The 27,972-nt window shown below is 48.7% G+C and overlaps 1 protein-coding gene across 3 annotated transcripts; it reads left to right on the top strand.

Moving 5' to 3' along the window:
* Positions 1 to 3,906: 3,906 nt before the first annotated feature.
* On the top strand, positions 3,907 to 27,944 carry DCTD (dCMP deaminase). 3 transcript variants are annotated; one of them, XM_045069425.1, is made up of 7 exons: positions 3,958 to 4,044; positions 5,431 to 5,474; positions 5,584 to 5,698; positions 6,062 to 6,197; positions 23,816 to 23,932; positions 25,250 to 25,346; positions 26,619 to 27,944. In XM_045069425.1, the coding sequence occupies exons 3-7, from the start codon at positions 5,591 to 5,593 to the stop codon at positions 26,695 to 26,697; spliced, it is 537 nt and encodes a 178-aa protein (XP_044925360.1). In that variant the 5' UTR covers positions 3,958 to 4,044; positions 5,431 to 5,474; positions 5,584 to 5,590; the 3' UTR covers positions 26,698 to 27,944. The 3 variants fall into 3 exon arrangements, with proteins under 3 accessions (XP_044925361.1, XP_044925360.1, XP_004757745.1); XM_045069426.1 differs by lacking the exon at positions 5,431 to 5,474 and having other exon boundaries at positions 3,907 to 4,044; XM_004757688.3 differs by lacking the exons at positions 3,958 to 4,044; positions 5,431 to 5,474 and adding an exon at positions 4,209 to 4,307.
* The last annotated feature ends 28 nt before the right edge of the window (positions 27,945 to 27,972 follow it).

The raw sequence follows: 27,972 nt of genomic DNA, 5'->3' as shown, positions 1-27,972 counted from the left end.
AGACTGAGATACTACATGACTTGAAAACAATTCTGCTTGCCCTTGCTTCCTGATCTACCAGCCCCAAGATGTCGTTTACCGAATGTCTTCCCAGGTCCATTAAATGTAAGGAGAAAAAGGAAGCAGATAATGAGGTATAACTAGAGTTTATGGATGAAGACTTCTCTTTGTGTGTTGGGTGCTCCAAAATTTTTGGCATAAGGCAATTATTGTCTGTTCCTTAATTTGGTCAGCTAACATTTACTGACCTACAATCACAAAGCACTCAGCTCTGGGCATTTACCAAGTCAACGTCTCCTCCTTGAGCTTCATTATAATTTCGAAGATGTGTAGCAATAAAGATAATCGGGCCACCAACTAAGAACAAAGATCTCATTTAGGAATCTTGAATTTTTAAACATTTTTAAAAAAAGATTCTATTTATTTATCTGAAAGAGAGAAAGAAGGAGGGAGAGGAGTGCGAAAGAATCTCAAGCAGATTCTCTGCTCAGTGTGGAGCCCGATGAGGGACTCTATCCCGTGACCCCTGAGATCATGACCTGAGCTGACACCAAGAGTCAGATGCTCAACCAACGGAGCCACCCAGGTGCCCCAGGAATCTTGAAAAAAAAAATTTTTTTTGATGTTTCAATCTTCAGTCTTTATGTTTTCCATTGTGAACTGCTGACCTCATATTCTAACATATGCATAAATATATATATATATATATATTTTAAGATTTTATTTGTTTATTTGACAGAGAGAGAGAGATCACAAGCAGCCAGAGAGGCAGGCAGAGAGAGAAGGAGAAGCAGGCTTCCCACTGAGCAGAGAGCCCAATGCAGGGCTCTATCCCAGGACCCTGAGATCATGACCTGAGCTGAAGGCAGAGGCTTTACCCACTGAGCCACCCAGACACCCCTAAAAAATATATATATAAATATATATTGACAAGAACACATATGCCAGTTCTTTTCTAGAATTTTTATTGATTCCTTTTGTGGTTTACCAGGTATTCCGGTCATCCTCGTACTTAAGGTTTATACAGTTCTCTCTAGTTTGGACTGCTTTGTAGAAATATAAACAATTATTCCTCTGAAACACAGAAACCTTGGTGCTTTGCCTCTAAGTGTGGTTGTGGAGCTATGAAAAGCAATTTTTGACCCAGGTGACTATTGGATTAAGAACCAAGATATTCCAACAGGAGACTTTGATCATGACATTTTTGTGTTCACCGAGCCAGCAATGACGTTCATTTATTCAGCATTTGTTTGGGTGGGTAGTGGGGGGTAAGTCCTGTGAGGGCCAGGGCTGGCTTATCTTGTTCAATGTTGGTATTCGCAGCACTGAGCACGGAGAGTATTAAAAAATGATTGAATGACTTTGTAGATGAGGACACAAACACCCTGAGAATGTGAGTGTCTTCTGAAGGTCCTTTGGGTAGTAAGAAATGGAGCTAGAGTTCAAACTCTGGTTTGAGTCCAAGTGTGCCCTTCTCCCATGACAACCCCTGACGCATACACAGGCTGCTCCCCAGGCGCCCTGGCTGTTTCCGGGCTGCAGGTCACACCCTTTCCCGGGCAAGGGGTAAGCGGTATCGTGGTAGAGCAGACGTCCACGGATGCCATCAGAGCCCCATTGGAGGGAACCCCCAAAGAATCTCACCTTGACTTTAAATTTTTTTTTCATTGGAATCCCCCCACCTTCAAGGTCCTGTAATATATTCCAGGTTATGCTACAGGTGAGGCATAGATATAACCCACAGTCTCATAAGCCGAGGAGCCAGGCCCAAACTGGACGATGGTCCTTCCAGAGTCTGCCTGTGTTCACCCCTAGGGGAAGCCCCCCTCCCCTTGCTCTTGATTGGCTGGAAACGGAGTGAGCCTCTGCGTCTGTGGTAGGTGGACAAAGATCCTCAGTTATGAACCAAAATACAAGGTATTAGCAAGAGAGACTTAACACTTACACTCACACTTGGAGTTATAAGGTGTTAATGAGTAAGAAAACCATAGAATGCATTTTTCTTCCTCCCTGGCTGCCTGGGTTGGCTGTGGGAGCCGAATAATGGAAACCTCAGGTTCTGAGACTATGAATCAGGAGGGTTTCCTGTGTTATGAATGATGTCATCTCGCAAGATGAGAGACTTGCCGTGAAATGCAGGAACATTCAGGATAATGTGTTTGCAGCAAGCAGGATCTTGAATTTATTGCCAAGGGGAGTGTGTGAGCTGACCAAAATGGAGAATGATGAGAAGTAACTAAATTATGTATGACAGTCTTTACAGAGCAGAGGAAGGAAGAAAGCTTAATGATGTTGTGGTTGAAGGACCAGCAGCAACTGGTGATGTATTGGCTGGAGATTGGTAAGAAGAGAAATGGATCTATGAAGACTCAAAGACTATAGATGAGTGTGACAAAGACCAAGCAGCAGATTTGGAAGGGGGAGGGGAAACCAAGGGCTCCGTATACAATACGTTTTAGTGGCAACAAGCCGGCCAAGTGAAGTTAACTTGACATTAAAAATCATCATCTTAATCTATGTAGCTCTTTCAAGCCTGACTCTTAACCAAACCAAAACAAAACAAAACAAAAGCTATAGTTAATGATGAAGTCTTTTTCTCTTTGCTTTCCCAGCATCCACAAAACGTAGTACATAATTTAATTATTGACTCTACAGGCTGGACCTTGGAGACAAGAGTGATGTGTCTGTGGTGGTGAGAAATTAGATCGAACCAACTGTTTATTCTCATCATTCTTCCCCCCTTAGGCAAAATGAATATAGTTAACAAGCTTTTGTTTGGATTAGTGGCTCAGATCTGGGATGTGCTGATCAGAACTCCTGATTATTACAGTAGTTATAATTTACGGAGTGCTGACGGTGTCTTCAAGCCCTGTGTGTGACACAGAAAAGATTCTTTTGTCATTCTCTACTCGGGAACCTGTGTTTAGCCAGGACAAGGGGCTATAGGTTTCAATAGAATATTGAACTTCGAGAAAATCTTATTTACTTCCTTGGGGCCTATGGCTTCAGAAATCTCCCTGATGGCCTTTCCTATTGACCTGCGCCCCCTTTCTCTGATTTTTTTTTGTGGGGTTTTTTGTTTTGTAATCAATTGTAACTGTGCGAAATTTTACACCTGGCCAACCCAACGGGGGAAGGCTAAGAGGTGTGTGTGTACACCGTGCTGGGGTTAGGAAAGGGTAGCAAGCTTCAGCGCACAGCTCTGGCCCTTCCACACCCTTTGAGTGGAAACTAAGCGGGCCATGCAAAGCACAAAATGCAAATGTAACTTCGAGACATTTGTGCCTCTCCTCGCGTCCTGCCCGGTCCAGTTTCACGGCACTGGACTCCTTCAGGTCGTCTTTTAGTTACGTGCAAAGAACAGAGATTTACAGAGAGAGCGTTAAGGGGACGGCAGATCCGGGGTGAGGGGTGAGGGTCGGGGTGAATGGTGGTAGAAAGAAACTCCCCACCAACAACGAAAAGTACCCAACTCTCGGATTCACGGATCTGAAAAATGCAACGATGATCAAGTCAGAGCCCTGGGAGCCGCCACGCGCTTCCCCCGCGGGGCCCAGGCTGGGGACCGCAAACGCGGGCAGAGGCTCGGGGAGCCCGGGGCGCCGGCCGGAGTCGGGGGGACCTCCGGGGTCCCAGCCCGGCGGCCTCGGGGGCGGCCTCCAGGGCACCCAGGAGCCGGCGCCCGGCCAGGATCAAATCCCAAACCATCCGCCTCAACCAAGGGAGGCCGCCAGACCGGGAGGAGTCCTTCGGGCGCTGCCGGTCCTGGAGGTCGCCGGCCTGATCGCGGGTCGAGCGAGCCGCGTGCGGGGCCCCGGGAGGCGGAGGCGACCTCGCCCGGGAGTTCCCCGCCCGGTGCGCGCCCGCCGGGACCCCCTCCCTCGGGCGCGCGGCCGCTCGGCCGAAGTCCCCTTCCGGCCCCGCGGCGGCCCCGCCTCTTCTCCCGACTTCCTTTCCCGGCGCGCGGCGGCGGGTGGCAGCGGGTGGCGGCTGCGATCGCCCACCGGGAGCCGAGGACCCGCCGGGGCCAGCCCTGCGGTGCGGGTACGCGGCGTGCGCGCCACTGCGCGGGGCGGTCCGAGCGCTGGGCGCGGGGGTGCTGGTCGCCCGGCTCGGGGCTGGGGCTCGGGGCGGGGCAGCCCGAGGACCCCCCCCCCCGCCTCCACCCCTCCCAGGGCAACCTCCTGCGGGGCCCGCGGGCGCCGGCTGGGCGGGCCGGATCTCCGGAGACTCGCTCCCCCCAGGAAGCCGGGGGAGGATGGGGCCGGCAGGACTTCCTGCGCCCACGTGGAGGCTCGGCTTGCGTGGTCTGGCTCGGGTGGGGTCCGAGGGGGCTGGTGGGCGGGGAGGGGGGTGGGGACTGGATTCTGTCCCGGCGGGTTACCCGGCGTGTCCTCCTGGAGTTGCCGCGGCTGGGGTTCGGGGCTCCCCGGAGCGTTAAAGCTGAAGTTGGAGTAACAATTCCCTCCCACCTCCTGTTTAGTGGCACGTACCTGGCGCCCGACCTCGGTTACGGCCGCTAACCCTGGAGCCGGTGGCCGCTAACCCTGGAGCCGGTGGTAAAACCTGTGCAGTCCAGCATGGCTGGGTGTTCAGAGGGCTTACAGAGTTTGGGCAGCAGAATCCGGGGATAATCATGGGTCCCAGGAGCGACTTTTTCACGGTCTCCCAGTCTGAGGCTCTGACCCGCGCAAGCCACAGGCTAGAGCCTGAAGCCCAAGTGCAGGGAAATTCACACACCCCTTCCGCCCAGATGCTCAGGAATGCTCGGGGAGACCCACGCGGTTCTGGTGTTCCCTCCTCCCTTGTGCTGTTTAGTTTCCCTTGAAAGGACCCCATCCCTTACTAGAAGTTTAGGGGCTGTCCCTGTTGTCGATCAGCTTGTGCCTTGCCCCTTGAGTGAGTAGAGCCCACGGTACTAAACCTCTGCCTCAGTTGTAACACCTGACGCTTTCCGTCGTTTCTCCCCATTTGATTCAGTACTCAGACGTGATGCTCAGGGGTGATAACATCTGTTTTCATCTGGGGACGCTAAGGGGAAAGAAAAGGGACAGATTATCCGGTTAACATCAGAGCTGGGACAGCTCCAAGGAAATTTGGCCCGGATAACAATCCTGTGGGATTTAGGGGGGTCTTTGCAAGATGGGATGGTACTACCTTTGCTAGGAATGAAGCTTGAGTAAGATAACCCTTCACAGTGTCTGAAAGACAGCAGATGATCGATCATCCCTCCCTCCCCCTTGTGCTGGCTCTTATTTCCGAAGTGGGGGAGGTGGCAGATGAGGACAATTTGTGGCAAAGGCATTTGTACCAGGTTGACAAAAATCCTATGAGAAAGCAGTTCATAGATGTAATACTTGGGAATGCAGAACTCTACATGCCAAACCTGAACTTCTGGAACAGTAACTTAACTTGATTTTTTTCCTCAAGGCGAGACACTGTCTGGGACTCCGTGATCTGTGATTTCTGACGGGGTAAATGTCACAGAAATTGTCAACTTTGTCGCAAAGTTGACATGCGGTTGCGTTGATCTGGAAAGCCGGGGAACCAAAATGCTTTTCTCGGCCGCTGTTTTCCTTCTAGACCCAGCATGAGTGAAGTTCCCTGCAAAAAACGTGATGACTATTTGGAATGGCCTGAGTATTTCATGGCAGTGGCCTTCTTATCGGCACAGAGAAGCAAAGATCCAAATTCACAGGTAAGTGAGTTTTCTAGAATGTTTGGACACACAGAGACCGAGATAACCTGGAAATGAACAAATCACAGCCGGAAGCGGGTCCTTGGCAGCTTAAAGGCAGAGTAAATCTGTCTTTTGTGCTGCTTCCCCAGGTGCTTACCTTTTTCACAGGCCACCGTTCACAGCCTCTTGGACCCGCTCTGGGATTTGGGGGGTCCGCTTTTTTTGGCTTGTGGGAGCTGCCACCGAAAGCAAGCGAGGGGATAGAGAACCCTTCACAAGCCTTCACATGCTCGCTTTGGAGCTCTGCCAGCTTCTGGTTTCATGCACTGCCTGTCCAGGACCTCGCCAGGTCACCACACCTTCTGGCACGTTTCCCTGTAGGTTGGAGCCTGCATCGTGAATGCGGAAAACAAGATCGTGGGCATCGGGTATAACGGAATGCCGAACGGGTGCAGCGACGACCTGCTGCCTTGGAGGAGGACGGCGGAGAGCAGGCTGGACACCAAGTACCCTTACGGTAGGGCCTGGGCTGTGTTTCCTTCTGCTTTCGTGGCTTGGCCTTGCGGGTGCTTAAGTACGCTCTCTTTTAAGTCATCAACAGCTGGGCAAAAGAAAAATCCTACTCAACTACTTTAGCTTGCTGCCCCCGACCCTTTATGCTTCAGAGAGGGTCTGTGATGGAAAGTATGTGAGTGGTCACGCAGCCTGGCCCGGAGCTCCAGGGATCTACTGAGCTCTACAACCCCCGCGCGTGGATGGATGGCGGATGTCTCTGCAGAGGGCCCCAGCCCCTGGCTGGGGCGGGGGTGGGGTATGTCAGAGGATGTGCACGGTGGCTCCACAGGTTGTTTCTTGGCTACCAGAAGCAAAGCCAGCTTACCAGGGACTGGCCAGGGCTTCGCTCTGATGAGAAGCAGGGTTCCTTCAGCCCCCCTCCGGCCTACAGAGGAAATCTCAGCTCTTCTCTGAGAAGGAGGAAATGACTGTGGGCTGTGATGTGGGAAACAAAGGCAGAAGAGAAGTTAGTAAATTTCCTTAGATTTCCAGCCCCTGACGAGTCCTTGAAACCGGTGGAGTGACCTTCCTCTAGAGACTCAGCTGCCTCCGTGATAATACTTTGCTAAGGGGCACAGGCAATCCTAGCCCAACCCCAGGATCCTGTGAGTCTACTTTAACATATAAAAATTCCTTTGGAAATTTCCTTTATCTCTACCCCCCCCCCCAAGGTACATGTTGGCAGTTGTCCCCCAAGCATATGACCCTTTGATATACATCTGAAGGGTCTCATGACTCGGGTTTTATTAGACAGCAATAAGTGACCTTTTCCTAACAGCAGCTAGCCCGCTCAAGCTCCTGGGAACCTTTGCTTCCAAAATTCCTTAGAGACTATTGATGCTCTCCCTAATCCCTTCGCAACTGGTAAATACGTACGTAATGGGCCACTCCTCTTGACCCCATGGCAGCTTTTTCTGCTCATGGGTCCTAATACCCGTGCCTTAACCTTTTTGCGCCGAAGACCTCCCATAATTTTTTCCTTGGCCAATAGCTTCGAACCCTGACATCTTTCCTCCATCAAGCTGGGCATTAAGAAATGGATGGTTTGGCATCTTCCTGTTCTGGAGACCTGGCTCTGTATTCCCAAGGCGGCTGGTAGTCAGACCCCAAACCAGACGCGTGGAACCGAAAACCTTTGGCCTGGCCAGCTCTGGTGTCCAGCTTTGAACTAGGGGTGGGTGCTTCCTATAACCTGTTGAGTATCTGAGCCCCAGGAAGAACCACTTCAGCGATTGGGAGGAACAAGCCACAGCCTCGCTTAACTTCAGTTCCCTGGAGAAAATGCATCCAATGTTCTAAAAGAGGGAAATGGGCCTATTTAGGCTGGTTGCAGATTTTTCATAACACGAGGACCTGTGTTTCTGTCTGGAAATGAACGGAGTGCCTCTGTTGGGAGTAAAGCAGACGAAGCCCATCCAAATGGGAAAGATCGGGCCTTTAGGAAGCGAGGGTCGAGGAGTGATGTACGGTCTTTCTGCTTTGTTGACTCTTCTGTAGTAGGCTGGCCTCTGGGGTTTTCTCTAGAAGAATTCCAAGTCTACACTTAGCTGAATATATATATTTTTACTAATGTTCTTGGAACTTAATCATGTTAAATAAGCCTCTTGAGTTTCTTTTTAGATAGCTTAGAGCAACCGCTCCATTTTCTAAAGAAAAAGAAAGACTGCTTGGCAGTGGGGAGGAAACTGAGGATTGGGGGTGGCGTGGGGGTACGGGGCTGCCCAGAGCTCTGGGTTTTCCAGGAATAAAACGTAGTTCAGTGAGTAGGGGGACTTCATTGTCAATTTCATCCTTTTAACTCCAGCACTGGCAGAAGTTCGAACCGTCTTCTCAGCCTTAGCGTTGTAGCTGAGTGGGGTTCCTGAAATGAATAACATGCTAATGTATTTTAGAAACTTTTATGTCATCCTGACTGTGATTCTGTAAGCTTTCCATGGCAAGGAGGAAGGGAAACCGTCTGTTGTTCACAGGTACATGGCAAAGGTAGTTTGGCACAGTACGGTTCAATGTCCCGCGTAGAAACCGTGAGAATGAAAAGTTCACTGTGTTTCTGGTCTACACTGAGACAAAGGACAACCACAGTGTTTTTCACCCAGTCCACACGGTGAACCCTCGGGTCTCCCGAAGGAAGGAGTCTGTAGGTGTCAGTCTTGTAAAAAGTGGAGGCTTCTTGTAAAAAGATTTCAGTGTTTGGACTGGCGTAGACGCTCTTCCTTGATTCCTCGGCGGCTCTCAAGGTGGGACCTGTCCCTTCTTCTTCCGTCACTGCCAGCCCTAGGCAGATCATGGCAGTGACCTAGAGGCCAAAGGCTTTGCCGCCTACTGGCCACACCTGACTTGGAGGTGTTCTCCTGTAGCTGATCTGTTTGTTCTTAGACACTGCCTTTCCCCAGCCTGGAGGCAAATGCCTTACAGAGCTCCTTTCCAAAAGGAATTAACAAAACAAAACCAAACACGTGGAGGCATTTGTCCAACTTCAACAATTTTTTTTTTTTTTAATTGAGTAGTTGCTGAGTTTCAGGACACTGGTTGTCTGCATTATTTTGTACTCTCCATACGCTCCCTCTTGGTTTTCAGAGCTCTTTGCCCGTGCTCGCCCATTATCCATTTCACATGTGGAATGTAGAATGTAGACAATTTCTTTCACTAGAGTAGACTTGTCCTTTGATGTACTATAAAAGTCGTAGACGGTATTAAATGCTTTCTAAAAGGCATAAGACACGTAAAGATGGGCTTTAAGTCTAAATAATGATGACTAGTTTTAAACTGTACACTCAGTCTTGTTTTATCAAGGGATTTCGGGCCACAGGGAAGCACATGTTTGGATCTCCTTGGAGGTGGTGATAGAAATGTTTGGTGGTAATTGGCCAAAATGCAAGTTTTTTGTGCGTTTTTTTTTTTACGTCCATGTTAAGATTAAATTAATCTGAAAGATCAGCGATAATGTTGGGATTGGGTGGGCTTGATTTGAGCCCTTTCTTTCCTCACCGTCTTTATCGGCAGCCGCAGCCGAGCTGCTGAGGAAGGATAGATAATGTGCTAATCCCTGTAAAGGAGCCTTAGGGATCATCCAAAATTCTAGACCAGCCATGTCTTTGTTCTTTGGAATACATGAGGATCCTCTCTCAAATGTCAACAACACTTCCCCAACCCCAGTATAATGCTAGTTAAACTCCCCTTATCTTTCTTGGAGATGTAATTGACATGCAGCGTTTTATTAGATTTCGAGTGTTACAATGTAATGACTGGTTATTTGTATACATGGCAAAATGATGGCCATAAGAAGTCCAGTGGACATGGATCACCTTATGTCATTGCAAACAATTTGTGTGTGTGTGCGATGAGAACTTTGTAGATCTGCTTTCCTAGCAACCTTCAAACATGCAATACAGTTTTCCTCACTGCAGTCACCATGCCGTATGTCACACTCCCCAGGACTTGTTGATTTTATTCCTGGAAGTTTGTACCTTGTGCTCCCCTTCACTCGTTTCATCCGCTCCTACCCCCCACCCGCCTCTTGCAACCACCACTCCGTTCTCTGCATCGGTGAGCTTTTTTTTTCTTTTTAGATTCCATATATAAGTGAGAACATTAGCATCTTTTCTCTTCTCTTCTCTTCTTTTCTTTTCTCAGAGAGAGAGCCTGTTGGGGAAGAGGGAAAGAAAAAACCTGAAGCGGGCTCCACACCCAGCATGGAGCCCCATGTGGGGCTCGATCTAATGACCCTGAGGTCATGACCTGAGGCAAATTCAAGAGATTGAGGCCTCACTGACTGAGCCACCTAGGGGCTCCCATTGGCATATTTTGAGTAGAACAATCCATGGTTGATAAAATCTTCTCGATGCCAGTAACCCTTTGCATTACTCTGAGTTTTACGAACCAGCATTGGTGTTTGGAGAAGGTGTATGATGTTCCCGCAATCTGGGGATCCTGCTTGGACCCCTTGCCAGAACCGTAGTAGTGCCTTGGGGCCCTGTGTCCACAGGGTTTGAGCCTGCCCATTTTTATGGATGGGAAAAGAAAGGCCCAGAAATGTGATGTATCCTTCTTAATGTGATGCAAGCAGGGAGACATCTCCAAACTCTGAGATCTGTGCCCTCTGCTACCCAACTGCCTCCCCCATGGGGCTGGGGAATTCAGTTTTTCTGAAAGGCTGTTTGGGTCGTAGCCCAGTGGAGCACCCGTTCTCTCCCCTTTGCACCGTGCCCTTGAGCATGCAGAGGCTTAGGCAAAGTAACCCCTCACCCCGAGCTCGGGGGCTTGCATGGGTGCCCTCACTTCCCATGAGGCGGCATGCATGGGGCTTGCTTCAGCGCTTCCCCGACGTGGAGCTTGGGAGCCACGTAAGTTTGGGTTTACCAGCAGCATATACAACTTAATTCTCCTTATTGATTCTGTTAAGTTTAGCGTCATTAGTCTTGATCGACACTTTGTGGAGAGGAGAGAAGGTTGGAAGACTTGTAACATAATAGGAAGATGGAGCTTTTTCCGGGCTGTGTCTCTGGAGAGGCATTTTTAAAGGGTGTTTTTGTTCTTCCAACCTTGGGATCAAAACTTCATGAAACTATTTGATTATAATGTAGTATGAGTATGGAAAATGAAAATTCCCCCTGCTACAGAAACTGCCTTTTATCTCATTCTTTTCCTGAAAAATCCAAAAGCTAGGGTGCTGTCAGTAATACGAAGTGGCAGGAAGAAGTCAGCATTAAAAGTGACACCTTTTCACGTGAGTGACAATTAAAAAACTGGGAAGCAGCAGATTGATCTAATTTAACCGTATGAAAAAGCTTTGGAAGATTTTTATTTTTAGGAGGGAGTGGTTGCAAACCTGGGATGAAGTATTCAGCTGACATATTGAGTTCCTTTCTCTTTGTGAAACTCATTAGAATGAAGCACATTTAATCAAAATACCAATTTTATAAAATGGAGGTAAAAATACTTGTGGTAATTCAAGAGATCACACCTTCCTTGGGGCTCCATAACCAATGTTGACGACGTAGTTTGCAGACCAGGGAGCTGGAGTGGAATCATCTTCCTTCATCCTGGAGAGCTGTTGTTCAGAACTTGGCTTTAATTTATTTATTTATTTATTTATTTTTGAGCTTGGCATTTTTTAACTCGGGTTCCCTCTGCTCCTCCAGCTCGCCTATGTTTTCCTGTCGTGCCGTTTCCTGTTGGTGAGGTCTGTGTGGGTGAGGGGGCCTCTTTGCTTGGCCTCCTCTTCCGTCCTCATCAATCCAGAAGCCCGGATGGCTTTGCCTGCTGTTTCCCAGATGCCCATCATGGGAGGACCACAGGTTCCGATGTCCCAAGACGGGTGGCAGCCTCATTCTTCATGCATCAGGCAGAAATGGAGACGTGGGGCTCCTTCCAGGGTTGGTTCCTGTTTCTGCAGGAAAACTCGAAAAACGAGGTAGCGCTGGGGAGGACACTGCTGGAATTCATTAAGGCATTCTGTTAGCCTGGCAACTTCCAACCGTTTTACCAGTGTGTGGTGGTGCTTCTGTAAATTTCATATTTAAATCTAGTCTTTATTTTTTAGAGTTAGCATATTGCTAAGCATGCATAGATGTCACTTTAGCGATCACTTAGCCATTTACCTTACCCCCTTGAACACTGACATTTTCCTGACTGCCACGCACGTGATGTATTTCTTTGGCATCCAAAAGGTTAGTCTTGAGAAACTAATTTATCAAGAAGTTAGGCGGCTGATCCTTCTTGAGCTATGACTTCCTCAAAACTTGTAAGAGCTTCTTCGTAATTAAGATCAAATTTGTTCCTTCAGCCAGCTGAAATCGAACGCCCTCCGGTTTTGTTCGGCAGATCCGTGAACTTGATGACTTGCTGTTTCTTTGGCTGCAGACTTCTAATTTCACTTGCAGATTCCTGCTGTCCCTCCCTGCTCGGCCTCCTAGCAGTGGTGGCTCTGCCGGTGTGCCTAAGGAGGACCTTTTGTATGAAATAACGAATAAAATCAATGGAAAACCTTTGAGCAAGTTTATCCCAGGAAGAAAGAAAGTCCATTATTCATATGAATCAAGGGGCAAACTCAAGTTTCATTGTGTGATGCTTTAGGCAATCGGGGAAATTCAACAGCTTATGTGTGAGGCTCCCCCCTGGAAATTAACCAGCTTAATTTAAGGATATTTCATGATCAGGGATAACTGTTTATAAATAGTCTTAAGAAAAGAACAAATCATGATGGGGGGTTGATTTATTTGATTTTTATCTGTATTTTATTTTATTACAGATTATTATTTTTTAAGTAATCTCTACGCCCAGCGTGGGGCTCAAACTCATGACCCCCAAGTCAAGAGTCGTTTGTTCCATCAACTTAGCCAGCCAGGTGCCCTTTCGTCTACGTATTTGAATCTACAGATTCAGGGTTAATTATTTTTGACGAGCCAAATATTACTGTTTCACTAGGAATATCTAGAAAGCACATACAGAGAGTAGCACATTCTGCAAAGCATATATAGAAAAGTCTGTAGGAAAACCTAAAATGCTCATCTGTGAGGATTCAGCCTACTCGTAAAAATGCGTTTGTCTGGGTTTTATAAAGACCCAGTTTACTTCATGGAAATTTGTAATACAAGCTTACCTAAGTAATCCAAGGGTAGCGATTTCCAAATTAATGAACAGGAAGTGAGCTCAAGTTCATCTTTGTACTCTCTCTCAACATAAAAGGTTTGTTGAGAAACTTAATAGTATCAATAGAATTTTAGGGTCACATTCAACCCATTTTATGTTTTAGGTATGGGAGCACGTTAATTTTCTGAGTGCAAGTGGATATTCCTTATGGTAAATAGAATTTCTTTAATTTTTCAATTTCAGTAAGTCTTTGGCCTGGAACTTTGGGCTGCCAGGCAGTGGGGGTGCAGAGAGCAGCTGACAACGATGGGTTTTGTTAGTCTTTGTTCTGCTGATCTATTCTACATCTGTTCTTGCTGATTTGGGCCAATCGTCTCTGAAATCAGCCTCAATGACTAAGGTCTTATTTTGCATTTTTTTTTCAATGTTCAACATTTTCAACATTTCAACGTTACCCTTGTTAATAGTGGTAGAAAAGTAGAATATGTATATACTGTTTGCTCCTGGAAATACGGAATAAAACTGGGTTCCTGGAGATTTTTGGACATATTTATATTGCATTTTGCTTTGACTTCTTAGGACCTTTTAAAATATTTGGATGAGATTTTATATATGTCTTTGCGTATTGGCTAAGAAAGACCCCACAGTGCTTAAAACATCAGTGACCAGATTCCAGGGCAGAATCCCAGACAGGCTTCTGGAGCCTCGGGTCCAGGTGTGCCATGTTTATACCCAGCGACTGTGGGCTTGCTAAACATAACTTGACATTTACTTCTCAATATCTTTATGAAATAAATGATACTGAGAACTCCATTCATGCTAGAATTCTAGGGAAAAATTAAACATATAGCTTTTTTTTTTTTTTTAAGATTTTCTTTATTTTTTTGACAGAGATCACAAGTAGGCAGAGAGGCAGACAGAGAGGAGGAAGCAGGCTCCCTGCTAAGCAGAGAGCCCGATGCAGAGCTCAATCCCATGACGCTGGGATCATGACCTGAGCCAAAGGCAAAGGCTTAACCCACTGAGCCATCCAGGTGCCCCTAAACAATACAGCTTTGATTGCATTTGATTAGGGACTCGTTTCTCTGCCTGTGGGGCTGAAGGAGGTTCCAAAGCCACCCTGGGTGAAAGCTTCCGAGCTGTAAAAAGCTGTTGGTGGCAGTGACACAGAGAGGATATTCGCATCTGTGTGTGTGGATGAATTACTAAGGGGAGAAGCAGGGTGTATTCTCTCTGTGCTTCCAGTGGTCAAAACTTGTGCCAGCTCTAAGAAGACTCCAAGTCGGACAGAGACAGGACGCACGAGCAGGAGGAGGTGGTTGAAGTTACAGGTTACCCCACAAACATGGAGATTCCTAGACATTGGATGAAAAAAGGTTGGAGGGTAGAAAAAGACCCCACGTCGAAGTCCAAAAAAATATAGACTAGAGGAGGCAGGTGTAGAACTCGAGGAGATAAGAGGGTGTTCTAAGACCAAACCAAACGGAGAGGAAGGATTTCAGAAATCCTTTTGTGAATCAGTCAGCACGACAGTGTTTCCTGAAACACGGTATCAGGGAATCGTGGGTTGAGCGGAGAACTGGTGAAAGGGAGTTCGAGCTCAAGGGGGCGCTCACTCTTCCTCTTGCTCATGCTCTCTGGGGGGTCGGTCCTGGCCAATTAGCAGAGGTGTAAATTTTATCTCCGTGCTTCTTCCAAATGATAGATGCCGTAGTAAATTTAAAATATTGAATGTGATAACGGAGCATGAATTTTTTAATTCTGCAATTAAAAGACTTTGTTCAAAACGCCATTAATTTTGAGTTTAGGTGAAAGAGGAAAGTGGAACTCCTCCCTGTCGTTGCTCCTTCTCCAAGTGAGTTACAACTTTTTAGGAATTGAAATACTCACGATCCATTACGCGCTGTCTGTTGGTGATGGGGGATCAAGACTGTATGTTCTATCACAATACAGTTTTCAGACGAGCTTCACTTGTGGTCATTCATTCACGCAGCGTGTCCCATGCCAGGCTCTCTGCAGTAGAGAGCGAAATGTCCAGGGTCTGTGTTTGCAACTCAGACTCCGTGATGGAGGTAGACAGGAGCGAAATCAACAGATGCTGTTGAATGTTCCTTTCTGAGGAAGTGACGGTTGGGCTGAGACCTGAAGGACCGGATGGGTTCCCAAGAGGTCAAGGTGGGCTGGTCAGTGTTTGGGGGATGGGAAGGACATCCCTTGCTGAGAAGAGAGCTTGGCGCAAGCCCTTGGTCAGGAAGGTGCTTGGAGCATTATGTGGGAGGGAAAGGAATTGGCCCACGCTTAGCGGTGAAGGTCCAGGTCGGTCAAGGTCACGGTTGGAGTAACGAGATGAGGCTGGGGACTGTAGGATAAGGAGTTTGATTTACGAGATTGAGCTGGTGTGTAGGGGGTGTGCGGATGGTTCGGGGCAGGAATGGAAACAAGGATGGCAGCCCTGAAGTGACTGGCACGTGTGTCTCTCTGGTGACACTGGTAGGAGTGTCGGAGATGGGTCTGGGGTGTATTCTAGAAGCAGCCTCAAGAGGGCTGGGCGATAGGGGGTCCTCGAGGGAGAGGGACTCCCTCAGGCAGTTCCAGCTTGAGCACCTCAGTTTGGGGGAAGATTTGGACCCTGGAGTGTGGGGCATCTGTGAGTCCTCCCTCTAGGGGTGTCACCTAGTCAGTTGGGTACGCGAGTGGGGACAGAAGTCTAGGTTGGGGACGTCCGTGGGGGCATGTTTGGCATTCGGGTGACATTGGGCCGTGGAAGTGGGTGAGGGGATGGAGGGTCGGTACAAAGGCTGGACTCTGGGCTGGTCTCTGAGGTCTGGCACGTTGAGAGGTTGGGTGGAGGCGCAGACAAGGTGGGAGCCCTCAGGGACCTCGGGGCACGCTCTAAGGAGGAGGAGGGAGCCGTCAGCCTCCGTAAAGGCTGCTGAGAGGTTTAAGAAGGGCAACAAATGTCCTCGGTGTTTAGCGACCTGGAGGTCATTACTGACGCTGCCGCGGGCAGTTGTGATGGCACGGCAGACGGAGGGCCAGCAGCAGGTGAGGGGCCGGGGCCGGCATGGAGAGATGGCTTGGAGCTGTGTTTGGAGACAGAGGACGACCGCGCGACGGGACCCGGAGAGGGGTCTCTATGTCCGGGAGACTGAGGAGTCCAGAAAGGGAAAAAGAGGAAGGTCTGCGACGGTGTGCGGGGGCGGCCTCCCAGGCAGGTTCGTTAGCGGTAGAAGAGGGTCACTAGGTTTTGGGGTAGGGGTGAGGGGGGCAGCCGGCGCAGAGGTCCACGGAGTTGCAGGGGGATGTGATCCACGGCAGCCTCTCCGTGAAGGATGCGGCAAGGTTGTCAGCCACGGGGAGGGAGGAGGAGCGTGAGCGGGCTTGGACACGGGGGATCGGGGAGGAGGTTGCTGTGCGGAGTGGAGAAGGCCTGCCAGAGTCACGTCCTAGAAAAGTAGGGCAGGGTCACGGCTCCTGTCTCATCTCAGAAACCGGAGGCAGGTGGGTTAAGCCCCATTTTCTGCACGCCGAAACAGGATCAGTGAGTTGCCTGAGGCAGGCCCAGTAGAGCCGGAATTAATTAGAACACACACGTCCTGACTCCTCTTCCAGTGCTCACTGCTCTGTCCCAGTTTACCCTTTGTAAGCTATTAACGCAAGAGGGAAGCTTAGAGTTTTTATTGTGTGTATTTGCATTCCACAGCTGTCAAGCAGTGATTAGTGTTCTGTTTCAATTCATGTTTCTGGAGTACGTCTTAGGCATCAAACACGCGTTCCCCGTAAACGGTAGGACGCGAGCGAGGCAGGGCTTACCCATCAACGAAATGCAGCATTTCCACACCCTCCTCCCTCTGACCTGATTGTGTGCCCTCAGCACATAGGGAAGCAATGTAATTAGAGTTCTGGGGGCTTTATTGTCCATAATGGAAACACCACAGTCAGAAATCTCTTTAGCCCTAAGCACTACCATTGGGGCTAAGTGGTTCCCCCGGGTGCCGTGCGTCGCTGCCAGCAGCCTTACTTAGCAAGAGGCAGAGAGGAAGGGGGCAGGGGATGGGGACCAGGGTAGGACAGAGAGAAAAAGAAACGTCTGCTCTCCCACTGCCTAGCCGAGCAGCCCGGGGCTGCCGGGTCTCAGGGGGACAGCCCGGGCCGGAGAGCTTAGGGAGCACGAGCACTGACCAGGCTGCAATTCTGTGCCGCGCTCTTCACGGACCGTAGTCACGCTAACGGGTCTTTTTCTCTCCCATTTCACAGGCCAGGAGACTGAGGCTCCACAAGGGGGGTAGGGTCCTAGAATCAGCAGGTGGAGGGGACAGAGCCTGTGAGGAGTGGCCGAGGGGTCACCCTGGGAGGAAGTGAGGGGAAGACAGAGCCAGGCCCCGGGGGCCTTTCGTCCAGCCCTGAGGAACAAGGGGGAGTGGAGATGGGAAGTTCCAGCTGCCCCAGGCGGGGGCCCCAGGATTCGGGGCTTCAACTCAGAGCCTGGAGGGTTTGGCCGCCTTCGAAGTGAGTGACTCATCTCCGTCTTCCTGGGCCTGGCCAGAATGCCTTTCCGCTGTCCTTTTCTTCTACAGACCTCCTCTCTGGGCACAGTGCGGTCATGGAACAGACTCCGGACGTTTCCCAGGTGCGAGGCTGGCTTCCTCTGCCTTATCGCTGGAACCTGTGTTTATTTTCACCCGCAGACTTAACGCAGTCATCATCATTAACTCTCCACTGGGGCTGTGTGTCCCTCAAAGCCAGAAGGTTGTGAGGCCCAGTTCCTTCCATCCTCCGGATAGAAAGACCACCCACTGCCCGGGGTGGGGCCGGGGGCAGCGGTGTCTGATTCTGAGCAGGTGGATGTGGTCAGGTGAGGCAGACGGGCTGGCCCCTGTCCCCCCTCCACCTCTCAGCCCGTTTCCTGCCTCTTCCCGCAGCTTTACCTCTTCGCTGCTCCTTCTCTGTGTCTCTGGCCTCTTGCCTGGGGCTCAGGCATCTCCTGCCGGGCAGGGCCTGAGCTCTAGGACTGGGCTCCTCTGTTCCCGCGCAGTCCTAGGAATGCTGTCCTTGTGAGCGCTCCGCCTGCCACCTGAGCTCCTCACTCCACGTCTGTGGGACGCGCCTACAGCTTAAAACTGTCTCCTCTTCCTTCTACCGCCCAGTGCAGGGGGATAGCTCTGCCTGAGAGGCCCTGAGAGTGAGATCGGCTTTGGAGCATGCCAGGAAGTGTCGCCAGGAAGACTGGGGGTGGGGGTGGGGTTGGAGGAGTTGGAGAAGCAGAGGCTGCACATGGTCGACGTGGTCCATGGGCCTGTGTGCACGGGATTGTCTCCAGGACGTGGTGCGACTGTTGTTTCCAAGTCATCTGTCCCTCCCCCTGCCCCCACCTTTAGTTCAAATCCTTTGAAAACTCAGATCCTGAATTTAGTAGCTGCTTGACCGATATGGAAAGTTCAGGAAGGGGAGATAAGGTACTAGAGCGTTGACCTTGCCTGGGGGCTAAATTCTAGCAATGCTTTGGGTTTGGGGGAAGCCCTAGTAGTGGACTTTGATAACGTTGTGGGTAGTACTCCAGGGGTGGCGGGAGGCGGGTGGGGGGCTCAATGCCGAGGCCACTCTGCTGTTAAATTATTGACTTGAAGGATAGGTACTTTGGAGGCTGGCAGTGATGTACGAGGCCCTGTCAGGACAGCTTTCAATAATTAAGAAAAAAGTAGTTGAAATTCCATTTTAGCTCCCGAAGCCCCAGTTGCCTAAATGATCTGTTCCAGGAGCGAGTTCGCGCCCCACCCCTCCATGGATTTTTCACGTCCGTGGGGCTCCAACCACAGGAAAGAGGGTGCCCGCGCCCCAGTAGACAGACGCGCCGGGGTGCAGTGATTGACAGCTATGGGACCCTTGAAATAAAAGCGCATAGATCCTTGTTTCAAGAGGCGATGATGAAAAGAACAGAAGTGAAATATCTTATAAAAATTAACTTCGAGTTATTTTAAAAAATGCTCAGGGTCAACTTGAGCTCGGGCACCACACGTCGTGTGTGTCATCGGCTGCAGGGGAAAGCCTCCCACCTTTCCGTTCTGGAAGTTCGTGAGCAGATGCTTCCCGGCCCTTGAGTCCTGTCCCTCATGCCTGTCAGCGAGCGAACCATCCATGCTTTTCCCCATGGGTGGCCACCCAGCCCTCGAGCCTTCAAGGTCAGGGGCAGAGGCACATTTCCCCAGAGACTTACTGAGGCTCCTGTGGTCCAGCCTGGAGATTGGTGGCAGAAGGTGGTGCAGAAACTGGCTATGTGACCTATGTGACCCTCCAAGCCGCCCCTCATTTAATAGGCTGAGGGGGGAGAGCCTCACCCCCTAAGGAAGTGAGGGGTAGAGCCACGCTGTTACCCCTTAAATTATTTGTGCCATACTTAGCCTTTGTTTAGCATTATTCAAGATGCTTTCTTTCTTTTTTTTTTTTTTGGTAAAACCTATTGAAGTAACCTTAATAATAGTACTAGCTAAAATAGATGTTGTCTTAGTCTTGTATCTAATAAGATGAAAGTCAAATCTATAAAATGTTGAATCTCTTAAATCTAGTCAGGATGGAATATATCCTGTTAATTTGTCAAACTTTGAGAGAACCACCTACCTGAGACAGTAAGGATTAATCAAGCCCTAGTAAGAGGGAATTTGAAAAATACAGTTTTCTAATTATACAATCTCTTCTCAGTGGTCCAAGGTTAATGCAGTTCTGAATTCTGACAGTTAGTAATAGAAGAGGAAAAAAAAAGACCAAAGCATATGAATTGTCTTATAATTACCTGAAACAGAGGTTCTCCTTCTAGCAATCAAGAACTTTATATGCATGAATCTGATATTTTCAGCATTTGATTCTTTTCGTTTTAAACAATGGTGAGAATAATTGATAGATTTGGTGTCATTCTTTGCACTTATCAAATACACTTGTAGTACTTGGAGATGTCTTTTGGTCATCGCTTAGTCATAGATGCATAATTCTAGGTAGGTAATTGGCAAATGTGCCCCAAAGGGGACACTTTAGCTATCTTATGAATACTTCCTAGGGACTGTGTACTTTGAAATACCTTGTCCTATGCTTACTACAGATGTAAAAACTGTGTGCGTGTCAAGGTCGTGAACAGGACCACTCCTCGTTGGTTGATTTTGGCTCTTATATATTTGTAGCTCTTGCTTTAGTTCTCCCCAGGTGACACAGGAAAAATGCTAGCACTAGAAAAAGATAAATTTATTCCTTCATTTATTGCTGTCAGATATCTATGGAGTATTTATCATAGAGAGAAAAGTCACAGCGAAACCTCAGCCCATCCAGTGCAGAGGCCGGTGGAGAAGACAGGACACTGGGTTTTACGACATCGATCTGCTTTCTGAGACACTACAGATGCAGGAAGACTTAGGGACTGCAGGAGAAAAATGAAAGAGCAGGACTGAGCCTTGGAAGATCCCCCGAGAGGCGAGAAAAAGAAAAGGACCCATGGAGAAGTAGGAGGCTCCATGGTGTCTGGTGCCTGAGAGGGTTTCCAGTGGAGAGCTGTTGCTAACTGGGGGCCCGGCAGGCAGGTGAATCCAAAGATTCACCCAGAAAGGCCTGGGTTTGGGTGAAGATCAGGCCACCCAGGGGTGTACGTGGGAGCTCGCTCCTACCAGCGCACCTGAGCAAACCCTGCGTCTCTCTTCCCCACTCTCTGTCGTGCCCGGACCTTGAAACTGGCATGTGGGAGCGGTCACACTGAAATCCGCAGATTTCGCAAATCAAGGCCTTTTCTCCCCACCCCCCGCTGGTTGTTGTAAATATTAATAACATATTACAGAAATCAACAGTTTTCCATAGTCATGCTTTTTAAAAAGATTTACTTATTTTGAGAGAGAGAGAGAACGCACAGGCGGGGAGGGGCAGAGGGAGAGGGAGACTTAAGCAGACTCCATGCTGAACGTGGAGCCCCGCACAGGGCTGGATCCCATGACCCTGCGATCATGACCTGAGCCAAAACCAAGAGTCGAGGCTTAATCGAATGAGCCGCACGGGTGCCCTACAGTTACACGCTTTTTATATGGCGACCCAGCAAACAGTTCACACCTAAAGCGCGCACACGCACGCGCGCGCGCACACACACACACACACAGTTTTTAGGAACTCAGACAGTTTTTAGGAACCGGACTTAACCTTTGCCATGTAGGACGCATTCTGATCTCATCTGTTTTCATTCCCCTGCGTTAAAAAGAGGGAACAAGCTGTTTGGAACTCACTAAACTGATTTCTTGACCTACAGTTTGAAAAGTATTGGTTTAGCAAAAACCAGAGGTTGTAGATGCATGATGAAGTCAAGAGATGATTGTTTAAAAAATAAATTAGTCTTGCAGTTGGAGGCAGGACGATTTCGTCTTGAAAGGAAGAAGAAAAGAGATCTGAAGTGCTGAGAAGGTGGCATCTTGAGAGTGGAGACCAAGGACATGCAGAATGGAGAAAGCCTGAGTCGGGAGGGGCTGGGGCCTCCAGCGGGCTGGGCCAAGGCTGCCTCTTGCCCTTGGCCTTAGGAGAGAAGGCTCAGGATTTGCTGTCGAGAGACTGTCTTGGAGAAGGTCAGCTGTTCTAGAGGAAGGAGGGAGGAAACTGGACACACAATAGGAAAAAGCTGGGAATTAGATGACTTGGTATTTCAAAATTCATTTTTATTTAGTTAGTTGGAAATGCACTTTGTTGGAGTGGGAAATACAGGAAGGACACGCCTTATCTAGGGTCACGTAGCTTCGAGCGGCAACTGGGCCTTGAGTACACTGCTAATTAACTGAATTTAAGTAAAAAAATAAAGATCAAAAGGAAGAATTTAAAACTTAAAAAATAGAGTCTCCCATGTGTCCGACACTCGGTTGTTCATACAGCCCAGTAGGCCGTGTTTCTAACAAGAAGCTTTGTAGTTTTCTTCTTGTTATTTTGTAGCTAAGAGAAGGGAATTCTGTTGATCATTCCAAGTTTCATTTCTATCTGCTGCCCTTAGTACGGATGTCGGGGATGTCGGATGGGGCCCAAGAGAATCGGTTTCACGTGGTAATTTTCGTGAATGAATCCAGACCATACAATGTTCAATATTATCCCAAACTGCCTGGGATGAATCGGAGGAAGACAGTTGCAGTCAATAGGACCATTCTTAGAGATTCAAAAGAAGATGGTAGTAACAGTGAGTAACAGACTCAGAAACTGTAGTTCTGGAGATTAATACCAACACCATAAAAAAATACTTTTTGATGGGAAAGCCTCTTCTTGATATTTGCATTTAAGAGGACTTCCTGGATTTCCCAGCATCACCATCAACAGTTGGAGTCTGCATCTCCTTCTTTATTCATTCAATAAATATTTCACCCCCATTATGTTCACGGCAGGGCATCAGACTCTGGGAAATTTACAAAGAACCTCGAAGACCTACTGGTCTCTCCCCTCAAGGGGGAAATAAGAGAAACCATTACATCTAATTGTTTTTAACAGGGAGCAAGTGTTAATCCCTCCTGGGGTACATCTTGGTCACCAGGGAAGTGAATGGGGCTGAAGGGGGCCTCTCTGAGGCCAGTGTCCTCAACACCACTGAGCCGGGGAGCCTTTCTTCTCTCTCCTGCCATCCCCAGGAGAGTGGCTCAGGTGTCTCTGTGGCCAGCCGGCGGGGACTATTCTCTGATGGGCTGTGATCTTAATAAAGGCTCGTTGACTAAGCAAGTACATCAGGGCTACAATGTCCAAGAACTGTGAATCTAAGCTACTCTTCATTTAAGGCTCCCATGCTCCTAGAGGAAGCTGTTCAGGGCAGAAGGTTGGTCAGTTGGAGAGGATGGCGGGTGGGGGTCCCCTGGAGGCCCTCCATATTTATAATTCCAGCAGTTTTGTATGATTTGGACCACGGCCAGATTGTCATTAATTTGTTCAATAAACATTGACTTCGGCACTTGTGCGCTTAGTATGTGTTAGGTCTCTTGGGACTTACTAGAGAGTTCTGCAACAAAGTGTTTCTGCAATGCATCTGCGTGTTGGAATCAGGCGGGAAATCTCTTAATCCCAGGCCACACCCCCGATGAGCAAGGACAGGTTTGCAAATCACTGCCAGGGAGGGGATAATCGAGTTTTAGCAACGCACCCAGAAACTTAAATACCAGTGTAGGAGAGCAATGGGGTGGCCTCCCAGTGCGAGTAGGGGATTCCCAGCTCAATCACAGCAGGGAGGACCACTGCCTTGAGAGGAGGAGCGCCCTTGTGAGCTCGTTAGGGCACACCTTGCCAGCGCCCGGGAAGATGGCCGGACTTACAGGTTTGCAAGAGAGGAGAGGAGGCTGCTCCCTTTAACTGTGTTCAGGCAGATCTGCAAGTGACCTCGGATCACTCTGTGGGGATCATTGGTGGAATGGGCCATGATAGCCAGAACTTGGCTTTCCAGTAAGTAGAGGAAACTTTTTCTTACCTAAGACGAACCACTAGTTATCTGCCAGCATCCTTCTCGTGTGTATGGGGGTCGAGAGCCATGAGGGGAAGGAAATCCCTTGGGATAGAAATGCTCTGCTTTACCTCCTGACCCTTGCTCTGGAAATCGCACCCTGCCCTCTTCACGGTCACGGCCAAGATCCCCGCATGTGCGTATCAATAGGCAAATGAGCCATTTTAGGTGCGTAACCCCGTACCCCAGGGTCTTGTGGAGCCTTGAGCTATTGCCCTGCTCAGGGTGGGCGAAGATACTTGACCTTGGCCTCTCCTGGCTGCTGGGGAGCTTGCAGACCGAAGGCTGCCGGGGCGAACAGTTTTGCGGCTAATCACCAACCTGTCGGGCTGCGTGGCCCTCATTTGGTATTCTGTCCTTCCTCTTCCCGGTCAGTTTTTAAGGAATCGAGTCTGTTATACACGTTTTTGTTTTTTCCCAAAGAGGGGCGAGTGGAATGCTTCAGCCGCATTAGTCAACTCCTCGGGAGTCGCGATGTTAAGTTTTCCTTTCCTTCTCTCTCACACCCGCAGTGTGCCATGCCGAGCTGAACGCCATCATGAACAAGAACTCGGCCGACGTGAAGGGCTGCACGATGTATGTCGCCTTGTTCCCGTGTAATGAGTGTGCCAAGCTCATCATCCAGGCAGGTAGGAGGGGCCCCCTCCCATTTGTCACATTGCGTCGCCGCAGACAGGCTTGATCTGAAATCGCTGTTGTTTAGATCCAAATTAATTGCACTAGCAACTTCGCAAGGTACTTCCTGTGTTCTGTTTCTGACTGGTGCCAGGTAGTCTAAGACTAATTGTGTCCTCTGTGATTCTTAGCATGTTTTTAATTTAGTTTGCAACTTCTTAAACTGCCGGCTGCCGAGAAACAACACAGGCAGTGCATATAATTACTGCCAATTCACCGTTCTCCGACACGTCGTGCATAGATTAGGGGGAGGGAGAGAAATGAACTTCTGTCAGAAGCAAGGTCAGCTGGGAGTCTGTATATGAAATTTTAATTTTTATTAATATATGGTAGAGGTTTTAGGACGCAAACCGATCTTTGCATATAAATGTCATCAGACTCGAATGGTACTACTGTAAGTTTTCCTTACATTACAGTTACCGTAAATCTACGCCATTGTATTCTGAATATTTCACCTTTTTCATGCTGTCACATCTGAGATTTGGCTGCACTTTGTCTCCATAAAACTCTCAGCTTGGATTTAAAGACTTACCATGTTAGCCAGATACGTGGTTTAAAGGGCCTGTTTATCAGGAGCCGGCGGGTCTCCGAGGGGAGGAGGTCCGGTGGCAGCAGAATCAGGGGCCGGCCCCTGGTGAAGAATGTTCTGGGCTCCTTCCTTGGTGGTGCACGACCCTCTGGGAGTTTTCTTCCCCCCACTCATACCCAGCTTCCCTGCAGTCCCCCCGGAGGCTGGGGGAGAGGAGGGAGGTGTGTCCCTCCGGCTAGCGCGGCCCTGGGGGACAGGAGAAGAAAGCGGATCTGCCGTCCATGGAGCTGCCTGGAATCAGTTCTTAGAGCCATTTTCAGAAGCAGGGAGGGCATTTACCTCAGATTTTTGCCAGCACGCTCCACTCCCCCCTCCCCCACCCCCAGCCTCATCCACTTGTGATACGAGTAGTCGCCCTGTGAATAAAGAAACCGGATTGCCCACAGTAAAGAAAATTTGTTAATCGGATCAAGACTTGACTACTTGACATGTTTTCACTTTGCATTTGTTTAAAAAAAAAAAAATCCATAAAGACTGGAGGGCAGATTAAAAATAATCTGTCGTCTGCTGCCTCGGAAGGTGGCAGAGACGGGTGGCGGTAAGTGGCCGTTGTGGGCGAGCAGGCTCGGGAAGGGTAATTCATCACGGACGCTTCGGGGCTCCGTCTGCCCCCGCGTGTCTGTCGCAGTAGCTCTGTGTGGCTATACTAACGGGGCTGCTTCTGCTGCTGTTGCCTTTGAAGGTATAAAAGAAGTTATTTTCATATCTGACAAATACCATGACAGCGATGAGATGACCGCCGCGCGGCGCCTGTTTGATATGGCTGGGGTGGCCTTCAGGTACGCGGGAAGAGCTCGGGGGAAGGGTGGGCGGAGGCCGGATGAAGAAACGCATTTGACCTTGGCTGACATTTAATTTCTTCTCGAGATGCCTGACTTCCACACCTGGAAGCCTCTTTTTAAGTGCCGTGGGCTGAGGATCTCGAGATGGTGTGGGGAGTGGATTTTTTGAAAGCAGGGACAGGAGTATCAGAAGATAATCTGACGGATGATACTGCGCTTGAATGTTGGGAGTTTTCCGGGGCTTGGGCTAAATTACTCCAATAGCGAGAAATTGTGAAATTCACAGGTTTCGTAATAGTAACATTAAACCTTGGTAAATTTTGTAAATGTAACAACTCTGACATTGGGAATTTAGAATGAAAGGAACCTGCAAGGTTGAAACACCAGGAATTCTTCTGACAGCAACATTTTAAATTGACATTGGAAGTCATTTCGACTTCTGCGGTTATCTTTGCTAGGCAAAGATTGGGAGGTATGTTCTCCCGGCAGGTCCCTTCAACCATCTTTGATTCATGGTGGAAACTTCTTTTGGGATTGAAAGCTTTCAAAGCAATTCCTTTACAGTAGCTGTGCTCATCACTGGGGACAGGGGTTATACATAATGAATCTCTTGAACTGTTGTGCCTTCTGAGACTTTAAATCCAGATTATTTACATCATAATAACAATTAGGTATTAACCTTTTACCTGCTTTTTACAAGAATGCAATTAGTCCCCAAATATTTTCCTTTGAGCTGTTTTAGAGGCTACCTGAGTAAATTTTTACATCTGCATTTTTTTGAACGTGACTTTAAAAATTCCTCGTCACTAAAGCTAATTTTGTTTGTTTGTTTGTTTGTTTTGCTGTTTGTACAAGACACAAAAGAAAATTTACCCTTTTTTGCTTTTGAGCAATTCCAAGTTGGCTGCAGAAGTTTCCTAGGAAGGAAGAGAAATCTGTTGGGAAAGCTAGTAATCGGGTATCATGTTGTGCAGCTAACTTGTTAGAAATCTTTTGACTCCCTGATAATTCGTGAACTCAGCTAGCTGGAGAACATACAGACGGAGCCACCGCATGCATCTTTTTTTTTCTTTTTTTGTCTTAGTCTTTTCGGGTTTGTGTTCCTCTCGGTATGGTGCACTGTAATTGGCTCCTATAGAGATAAGATATCAAGCGAATCCCGGGAAATTTTTTTCCTCCCCACAGAAAATGTAGGTTAAGCCAAAGTAAACAAATTGCTTTAACGACTTGCTGGATAATATCTTGATATATTTTGTTTCTTGTGTTTAGGAAATTCACACCAAAGTGCAGCAAGATTGTCATCGACTTTGATTCAATTAACAGCAAACCGAGCCAGAAGCTTCAGTGAGTTACATCTCATTAAATCTCCAAAAGATTGGGATTATCCTCTTCTAAGAAGCTGCTCATACCTTTCATCTTGAAGTTACACATAACTTTTTAATAGCCAGTACAGCAAAAGTAGATATCTAAAGGATGTAAAGCCTCAAATCTTCCCGACTGCCTCTCTGGTCACATGGAATCTGCATCTGTTTAGACTGTTGATTTAGGGCTTAAAACCAAGGAACCTGTAAATGGCCTTTCTCGTAGGGCTGGCCTGGGGTGCCTCCTGCTTTGTCTCCTGGTTTGCTGGGATGCTGGTGGCTTTGGACAGCCGCTCCTCGCTGCTATAGGTGCGGGACGACAAATCAGTAATTGTTGTGTTCCTGGTAGGATGAACGCATGCACTGATTTAAACGTCTGACCCAAATGAATCATGACTAACGTGTAGTGCCCTTGAGTGGGGCGGGGGGTGGGGGGGTAGGACCCCCTCCACCATGCCAGGAGCTAATGGGGACGTGTTGGCTTCAGGGCATTGAGAGAAACCGCCAGCCACCCACCCAGGCTCTCCTGAGAAGCCATGAGCACAGCTGAGCCCGGGCTACCTTCTCTGCCTCTGCAGTCCTGCTGCCCCCGGCGGGGGGTTGGGGGGAGGTGGCATGTTTTTCTTCCGGAAGTGGGGACCCGGGTTGGTTTACACCACACACGGAGCTCTTACGTTACTTCAGCTGAATAATGAGTTGTTCCTGGAGCAACAGAGACAGCCTGTCTCCCCTTGTCGACCCCCAAGACCATGGCTGGGGCATCAGGGTCATGTGGCTGGAAGTGGCACGTGCACCTGCTTCTTTTACCCTGTGGAAGCATCGCTGCTCCTCCACGTGCCAACCCGGTTCACGTCCAGGGCTGCTCGGCAGTCAGGGGGTCACGGAGCTCCTGCCCTGTGCGTGAGACTTGAGGGAATTCAGACTCGAAGTTGAGTCCAGATCTGTGGGTAACAGGAACCCACGATGCTGCTGGCACAGTGTCTTCACCTTCCCAGTCCTGGCGGCTCGGGGCTGTGACTGTGAGCCTCGTCTCTAATCTCCTTTCATTTTTATGAAATGTGCTCAGTAGCTTTGTTGAGAAAATGGGTTCTTTATCCTAAAGATGATTACCGTTCTAAAGTGCTCTTCTGATTTCATGAATTTTTATTTTGTCTCTGAGGTTTTGTGCTCTGTATTCTAGGGTGATCTGTAATTTGGTTCTTCACCAATAATATTAAAATCTTATTAAAATCTACTGCACAGAAGTATGTTCGTTTTTATAT

This window comes from Mustela putorius, unplaced genomic scaffold, assembly GCF_011764305.1.
Source record: "Mustela putorius furo isolate JIRA1106 unplaced genomic scaffold, ASM1176430v1.1 tig00003932_pilon_pilon_pilon:0A:0A, whole genome shotgun sequence".
Taxonomy (NCBI): domain Eukaryota; kingdom Metazoa; phylum Chordata; class Mammalia; order Carnivora; family Mustelidae; genus Mustela; species Mustela putorius.
This window is presented reverse-complemented; position numbering and strand designations above follow the sequence as displayed.